This window comes from Triticum dicoccoides, chromosome 7B (assembly GCF_002162155.2).
Source record: "Triticum dicoccoides isolate Atlit2015 ecotype Zavitan chromosome 7B, WEW_v2.0, whole genome shotgun sequence".
NCBI lineage: Eukaryota > Viridiplantae > Streptophyta > Magnoliopsida > Poales > Poaceae > Triticum > Triticum dicoccoides.
Genome location: NC_041393.1, coordinates 770,677,322 through 770,685,887, shown reverse-complemented (window position 1 = coordinate 770,685,887; position 8,566 = coordinate 770,677,322). Strand labels below are relative to the sequence as shown.

At 46.9% G+C, this 8,566-nt stretch overlaps 2 protein-coding genes across 2 annotated transcripts in view; one reads left to right on the top strand and one right to left on the bottom strand.

Annotated features, from left to right (window-relative positions):
* Positions 1-2,752, top strand: part of LOC119336442 (protease 2-like) — a 6,314-nt gene extending 3,562 nt beyond the window's left edge. Inside the window, exons 6-11 of the mRNA XM_037608461.1 lie at positions 433-591; positions 989-1,354; positions 1,850-1,915; positions 2,028-2,076; positions 2,165-2,288; positions 2,420-2,752. Coding sequence (XP_037464358.1) covers positions 433-591; positions 989-1,354; positions 1,850-1,915; positions 2,028-2,076; positions 2,165-2,288; positions 2,420-2,510 — 855 coding nt within the window. The 3' untranslated portion in view covers positions 2,511-2,752. The remainder of the gene's footprint in view (positions 1-432; positions 592-988; positions 1,355-1,849; positions 1,916-2,027; positions 2,077-2,164; positions 2,289-2,419) is intronic.
* Positions 2,753-3,487: 735 nt separating this feature from the next.
* LOC119339946 lies at positions 3,488-5,107 on the bottom strand. The gene is made up of 4 exons (XM_037611850.1): positions 4,942-5,107; positions 4,749-4,851; positions 4,013-4,229; positions 3,488-3,831 (listed from the first exon to the last, which is right to left on the bottom strand). The coding sequence occupies exons 1-4, from the start codon at positions 5,050-5,052 to the stop codon at positions 3,759-3,761; spliced, it is 504 nt and encodes a 167-aa protein (XP_037467747.1). The 5' UTR covers positions 5,053-5,107; the 3' UTR covers positions 3,488-3,758.
* Between the last annotated feature and the right edge of the window lie 3,459 nt (positions 5,108-8,566).

The window sequence follows — 8,566 nt, the reverse complement described above, 5'->3', positions numbered from 1 at the left end:
CACAATGAATAACGGAATTTCCACAGTAGAAAATCATGTGATCTCCTTGTTTGATTCTTGCTCTCCTTAATTTGTTAGATTATTCTGACAGTGGTTTAGTATTCGACTAGAAGAACTTTGCACTTGCTTTGTTTTATACAAGCCTAATACTCTGTCTGATTCCACATGTGTCATTTTTACTGTACATAATAAACAACAATGACGTGAATTTTAAAAAGGAAGGTGGAATAATCATAAGAGACACCAAATAATCGGTAATTTTTTTAAATTCATGATGCAAAGAACTCTTATGAACCCATGTGCACTAAATGCTCTAGGCCCATCTAAATTTTGGTTTCTGCTTCATTCTAACAAATGTGTTAATTTATTCACCAATTTCAATGCAAAGAACTCTTATGAACCCATGTTGATTTGAGCTTTTGATTTTCTCAGGTTTTAGGTGGATTTGATGTGTCAAACTATGTAACAGAGAGAAAATGGGCTGCTGCTTCTGATGGAACTCAGATTCCCATGTCCGTTCTTTACAGAAAAGATATGGTGAAGCTTGATGGCTCAGACCCCATGTTGCTATATGGATATGGCTCGTATGAGGTACGGACTCTATAATGTTATTATCTTCTGTATAAATAGCAAGTTTCTACAATCTTGTAGAGTGTCATATAGATCATGCAAACATATTTGGTTTTCCTTGAAAATTAAGGGGGCACATGCAAGGAAATTGAAATGCAAATTTGCGTATTGAAAAATAAGGTGACACATCCTTGAAAAGAGTGCCTAAACAGGGACAAAATTGTCTCTCTGATAGTACTGGTTTCGGTCATTGTATGTTTGGTAAAGTCTGCCGAACAACTGTAAAAACATGTTTCCTTTTAACTCATATAAAAACTGCCATATAACTGAGACTATCAACACATTTCAGCTTTTAGCAATTAGTGTGTTGTGCTGCTGCTAACCATGCTTACTGCTTACACATTCCTTGTGGCAACAGATATGCATAGATCCGACTTTCAGGGGATCTAGGTTCTCTCTGGTGGACAGGGGTTTTATATACGTGATAGCTCATATCCGTGGAGGTGGTGAAATGGGCCGCAAGTGGTATGAAGATGGAAAGCTATTGAAGAAGAAAAACACTTTCACTGATTTCATTGCTTGTGCTGAGCACTTGATAGAAAACAAGTACTGTACGAAGGAAAAGCTTTGCATCAACGGGAGAAGCGCAGGTGGTCTACTAATGGGTGCTGTCCTAAATATGAGGCCTGACTTATTCAAGGCAGTTGTTGCTGGGGTCCCTTTCGTTGATGTTCTCACAACTATGCTTGACCCAACTATCCCGTTGACTACTGCTGAATGGGAGGTATTAATCTCCTGTGTTGCATTTATTTTGTTTCCATGTTTCACTGTTGTATCATCACATTGTACAGTAGCTTCAGTTAGACTTAAATTAGCCTGGCCTTTGATCTGAACAAGGCTTGCTTGGTGGGCATGTCTAAGACTAGGAAATGATTGTCGTACTATAACATATATGTCATCAAATTCCTTATTACATAGTTTGAATGCATATAGTTTTTATGCCTTTTATATCCTTATGATAAAAAATAAATAGGAAGCGAATAATTTGCGCTGTATGTAATCTGTGCATGCTCATTGGCCATGCACGTGCTATGGTCTTGTTATGTACTCCCTCTGTAACTTAACATAACTCGTTTTTTGACACAACGACAATGTCAAGAAAAGTCTTGTATTAAGTTACGGAGGGAGTATTTATTCTAGGTATCAACTTTCGTTGCATTGCGCACCTGCAGTTTTGTTTCTGCTCTCACCAACACATCCTTTTGTGCCCTTGGTTCAGGAGTGGGGTGATCCAAGGAAAGAAGAATACTACTATTACATGAAATCTTATTCTCCTGTTGATAACGTAAGTGCTCATCTTTATTTTGTGATATATGTGTTTTCTTGCCCCGCATCGCATGCTATCGAGGCTGGCTGCACAAATGTATTGACCTGAGATGCCTGTCCATCTGCTGCAGGTAAAAGCACAAGACTATCCCCACATTCTCGTCACTGCTGGCTTGAACGGTATGGCCCTTGGATTCTGAGTTTCTGTTGGCTACCGTTAGCCGTTACACCAGATCATACTCACAGCTAACTACTCCGTGACAAACAGATCCCCGCGTGATGTACTCGGAGCCTGCTAAGTTCGTGGCCAAGCTGAGGGAGCTCAAGACAGACAACAACCTCCTGCTGTTCAAGTGCGAGCTCGGCGCCGGGCACTTCTCCAAGTCGGGGAGGTAAATAAATAGCAAAGGAGACATTACTTCTTTGCGCTTGATTTCTTCTTTTTTGACGTGGCATGCTGTTATTACTGCCAAAAGGGAAGTTTTTTTTTTCCGGCCTAACTGTTGTTTGTTTTAACTTGCAGGTTTGAGAAGTTGCGAGAAGACGCCTTCACCTACGCATTCATTCTCAAGGCGCTGGGCATGACTCCTCCAACAACGGCTTCTTCGCTGTGACGTGCGCACATATTCGTCGTTGCCTTCAGTAATTGCATGGATTTATTTTTTTAGACACTTCTTCTGATTTGCCCAAGAAGGTGGGTAAGAAAGGAAGCCATTTGAATTAGGTGTGGCCTGTGAGGGAGTGGACTAGCAACTGAATCTGTGACACCTTTATTTGGCAAGAATGGGAGGATTGATCCTTTGTTTCGTATCGTGGTTTGGTCTGATGATGATAAGGAAGTGCAATCTCTGTTTAACTTGTGCGTTAGACGTGCGCTGAAGCACAAGATAGGAAGTGTGATCCTTGTTTTGCTATCATGGTTTGGTTTGATGTTTGGAAATCGAACTCCTGATTCATTAATCTGGCATCTAGTCCACCTAGGTTACTCATCAATTGCCTTTTATCTAAACTTTCTTTCTGCCTAATTGACGGGCCTGATTTGCCCTAGCTGATAGTAGAAAATTCATCATGCCATGAATCGCAGTCTCGAACTGAAGGCACAACAGTTAACTTCATATTCAGTAAACTGCACTTGGTATCTGTACATACACATTGTCAGACACAACTGTTGTGCTTTGGGACATCCTGATTCCCAAGGCAAGTTCTCCTCAAATCCACAAAATGTTGCATGCTGTGAGTTCCAGGAATGAATTAACTAAAAATGAGATGAGCAATGCACAGCCATAACATCCCAAAATTAAGACGGACTTGGTGCATAGAAGAAGGATTGCACATGATGATGCAGATTAAGAACAGTGATTTCTTTCACTAGAGAGCTTGGTTATATATTCTTGCTACCTTTAAAAGTACAGAATTGTCAGCTAAAACTGTTATACTTTGGAGAAATTGGTCCCAAAGCCATAGCATGGGCATGTATAATTACCAGTTTATTTGCTCCCAGGAATAAATGCAAAAATTGAAGTGAGCGGCAGACACCCAGAACAGCCAACAATTAAGGTGGACTTGGTGCAAATAAGGAGGCTACGCAGGATGACAATTATAATTTCTTTCATCAGTGAGCTTGGTTACATCCATTCAGCAGAAAATAAAACTTTGACCAACATAAGGGGTATCTATATATCTGCTAGTCGAGCTCTTCGCCTCTTGTTACTCCAGACGATGAAAAGTTGGAAAGGTAGACTACAACAGGTAGAGCAAAATTTACAAGAACAGCGGTTCCAAGCCTCCATATCATCTTGCTCAACGGCATCCGGTGGTGCTTGCACTAGATCGCTAGCTTGAGGAAAATTACCACAATCGATTTATGACCGCCGCCATCTCCTCTCGCTCGTTTTTCTTCTTTTCTTGTTCCTTTGGACATCCTCTCCATGATCCCTGCATCATACACAAACACACCATAGCTGCATCGTAAGGAACCTCGAAAAGAGAAGCAAAGTTCTGAAAACAGAGAGCAAGTTTCATTCAGCACAAGATGTAACCATGTAGAATCAATCAGTATGAGCTGAATTTAACTAAACTTCTTCGGCAAAACCGGTCAGATACTCAAATGACCTACCCATCATGTGTCTGCTTTCGTTTCCTCTTGGCACCGCTTGGCTTTATTGCTTGTTGATCTTTGCTGCGCCGCCTGAACACCTCAGAATCACTACTGCTACTACCGACACTAACATCCGTAACAGGATCCCTTGATAGCGCAAGTCTATCAAGACCGGTTGCATGAAGCGAGGTTTCTTCTCTTAGCCGCTGTTTGAAATCTTCGAGCAAAACAACACCTGGGAAAGCAGAGCACAAGCATGAGCATGTTGTTGCTCGGCAAAGTGATTGATTGCAACATAGTACATGCAAGTGAAGGAAGACATTGAGCGAGCAAACATCAACTAGTACTCAGAAAGGGTGAGAGCTGCTACATCTTTCATCATACACTCGCAGATGAAATAAGAACCAAAAGCGTATTTTTATGAGCAGTTGCCAATTTGGTGCATAAGCATTTGATTAAGCTGGATTGTCTGAAGACCATTATATACTGCAATTCTGAATCAATGTCCTATGCAATGAAATCGTAGCTGTGCTCAAAATCTTCCCCTTTGGCACACAAATTCAGAGCATTGTGAATAACAGAACCGGCTGAATGTCCTATGATGACATGGGAACTACAATAACTAACTAAATTTGCGCCTTCTAGAAACTAAATTAGCACAAATTTTTCTCTAATTGTTGTTGTTGTTGTTGTTGCTGCGGGGAGGGGAGCAGAGGAGAGGGAGGTGCGGCGGAGCAACGGAAGCAGGGAGTACCGAGGGCCCGCAGGGTGCGCAGATCGAAGGCGTCGGCGAGGTGGGGGCGGCCGGCAGTCTCCGCCCGCTTCACGGCCAGCATCTTCAGGCTGATGAGCAAATCCTGCACCATCACCACCGCGGCACCATTAAAACCTGTCGTAACTCAAAAGGGCGAGAAATTGAGAGCGAGGAGAAGGGCGGCGTCACTGACGAGCTCGGGCTCCGAGAGGGCGGCGAGCCACCGCGACTCCTCCTCGGTGCTGGCGCTGCTCTCTGAGGCCGCCGGAGGAGGTGGGGTGTCGCCGGCGGCGGGAGGCGCCATGAGAGGAGGAAGACGGTGTGGGAGCGAGGAGGTTTGCTTGTGGGTCTTCTTCGCTGCGTGTTCGTGGGCTTTGGTGGGCTAACAAGCCCAGCTTGATTAAGTAGTCTCGAGACTACGAAGCCCATGGAGACGCCAGGTTACAGTGGTTAGGCCCAACTCCAGCGCACGACCCAAACGGACGCCCGTTTTGCATGGATTCCTTCCGTTTGGATAAGGCAATGGGATCGTGTCCGGGCCATTTCTCGGATGCGGTGGGCGTGCGCCCAGCTTGATTAAGTAGTCTCGAGACTACGAAGCCCATGGAGACGCCAATTTTTCAAATAAACCACACTCTTGTTCAGGCCAGCAGCCCTAGTTCACGCCAGCAACAAAGCCAGCGGCCGGCAAAATGAATAGTTTTGTCGCCGATAACACAACCAGCGGCCGGCAACACAGTCAACCCTCAAAATGAATAGGTTTCTCGCCGGCACACAGCCAGCGGCCCAGCGACCGGCACCCATGCCAGCCTCCAAAAGAACGGCCATGGTCGAACAGACGACCTAGTTCAGGTCGTCGGCGTCGAACATCTCCTTCTGCCTGGCCTCGAACCAACTCCTCGTCTTCTCGCTCATCTTGGTCAAGTCCACGCTCATGATCGCTAGGGCCACCTCCTTTGCTTTGGTTGCGGCGTTGGTGGCCTCGATGTCGAGCTGCCTCTGCCTGGCCATGTCATTGGCGGCCTCGATGTCGAGCTGCCTTTGCCGGGACGCCTCCTCCATGTTGATCTTCCTCTTCTTGGCCGCCTCCTCCATCTCAAGCTTCTTCCTTTGAAGCTCTAGGTATTGCTTCATTTGCTCTTCCTTGCTTTGTCGCTTTTTTTCGTCCCTCACATCCTTTTGAGACATCATCCCGTGCAAAGTCTCATGCAAGACCATGGATGATGCGTCCACCTTGGAGTTGGTCTTGCCCCTTGGCCTCTTCAACGCCTCACCATCTCCACCTCCGGCCAACGCGTCCGTCTTCTTGCCTCTCTTTTTTTGAAGTTCACGGTATTGATCATTGAACTTAGGGCAATTGTTGATGATCGTCCAACAATGCGTAAGAGTGAATGGCTTGTCATTGTGCCGGGCCTTAAATGCTTCCAAAGATTGAAATGCCTACACGACCAACAACAATTGAACATGCAAACATATAGAAGGCCGAAGTCTCTTGGTCGTAGCAACGAAAGAACTAGGATGAGGAGAGCATACCATGTCCCCTATGCCGAGACCACTCACAGGCCGTGCTTCAATGCTCTCAAGTGCAGCATAATACTTGTTGCATTCTTGTTGGATGAACAATCACCTCTTTTGAATCAAGGTGATGCCACGGCCGCTTGTAAATTGGTAAGGAGGAAACAACTTTCTTTCATGCAATGTTTTGTGAACTCTTGTCCAAAAAACAAGTCCCTTTTGTTGCGCACCGGTCCTCGGATCTTGACTAATCTTCATCCAACTTTGGCAAATCAACTTGTCCTCTCCTTGTGAGTATGAACCCATACGAATGCTCTTCTTCCTCTTTTGTGCTTCCGCTCTTTGGGTGAGCTCGTCGATGAACAATGGCTCATGCCCAATATCTCTGGAAGAAGATGACCACCACGTCCACCAGCGTCACCATGTCGGGCACGCGTCGCCGCCGGCACTCCCATGGTGCCTAGAGGCCGACAAGCCCCGACGAACACCACGCATCGCCAGCCGCCATGGCCCAGACCCAAGCACCACCAAATCCAGATCGGATCGGGGTCAAGGGCCCCAAGCCGCAGCCGTCGCGGAGGCAGCACCACTGGACGGTGCCCTGCCCTCCACCCCGCCGTAGGACCGAGTCATCGCCGGAGCTCCGCCGCGCCACGCCGCCAAGCCGCTGCGGAAGAACTCGCACCGCTGCCAGGGGAGAGAGAGAGAGACACGCCAGGGAGAGGCCCCGCCGCCGCCGGCACTGCCTGGGCTTTGCCTGGCTGTGTCCCTCGGCGGCAGCGAGGAGGGAGGGAGGGTGTTTGAGGGCCGGCGGCGGAGGGAGGTAGGGTTCCCCCGAGTCGCCTCGGAGAGGGACGCGGGGGACGGGGGACGTGTGAGGTCTAGCTACAGCGAGCATAAATGGTTTCCTTGTTTGAAAAATATTCAAACTAACAAGTCTGACGTTTCGTACAGTAAAGAACTCTCCTGGCTTGTGAAGATGGAGAACACGCATGGAATGACATAGGTGGCGTGGTTGGCTGTGTGTACGTTCATCATAGCACAGAGAGCCTTAAGCTATCGTTTTTTTATATGGATAATAAAAGCTAATGAAAAATGACGATCAGTGAAGACAGGGAAGACTTGGTCGTCTGGCATGTGCGGCCAAAGTCTTTGTTTCAAAATGTCCATCTTGTAGTTTCAGAGGTAATCAATCTTGAGCAATTTCCTTCAAGGCTCCTATCCCTCGTTATTACAAAACTATTCTTTTATCCATCGGGTTTCATTAATGAAAACCATCGGGTTTAGAACAAACGACTAAGATGAAGACGTGTGTAGTTCCAGCGGCAACATCTTGAAGACAGACGACCATGACAAAGACGAGTAATTTTAACATGCTTCCTCTTACCTCCTCTTTTCACATGAGCGTAAGAAGGTAAAAATTAATCAGACCGCTAGTTAATCAAATCAATGGCTCAGATCTATTATGTACTCTTACCTCTCATGTGAAAAGGGGAGGTAAGAGGGAGCATGCCAAAATTTACCAAGACGAGTAATTAGTTGTCCGTTTGAACAAGTTTATACACCCGGTTCAAATCGCCCCGGCTTACTTGTTGGATGTTAGCTTACCTGCACTAGTAGGAAACAGGGCTTTAGTTCGGGCCTGGCCAACCCATTAGTCCCGGTTCTTCATAACCCATTAGTTCTGGTTCTTCATGAACCGGGACCAATGGGGGTATTAGACCCGGTTCATGAGCCCAGGGGGCCGGCCGGGGCCTTGTGGGCATTGGTCCCGGTTCGTCTGTATTCATTTGTCCCGGTTCTAGGCAAGAACCGGGACCAATGGTCCACGCTCCTGGCCCATAGCCATTGGTACCGGTTCGTGCCACGAACCGGTATAGAAAGGAGGGATTTAGTCCCGGTTCGTGCCACGAACCGGGACAAATAGGTTGCCTATATATACCCATCACCGCGGCAGAGCACTCTGTTTTTTCTGGCCGGCGAGGGGAGGGCATTTGGGTGCTCTAGCTCACCTCCTATGCACATGAGGTGTTTGATGAAATGTCCGAGCCACGCTACACTAGTAGAAAAACCCCTATTAGTCCCGATTGGTGAGGGCCTTTTTTCCCGGTTCTGGAACCGGGACTAAAGGGTCGTTACTAATGCCCTAGACCTTTAGTCCCGGTTCTAACACGAACTGGGACAGATGGGCCTCCACGTGGCCGGTGCGCCGAGCCCAGGCAGGAGGGCCTTTGGTCCCGGTTGGTGGCACCAACCGGGATCAAAATGCATCCACGCGTCAGCATTTCAGTGGCTGTGGTTTT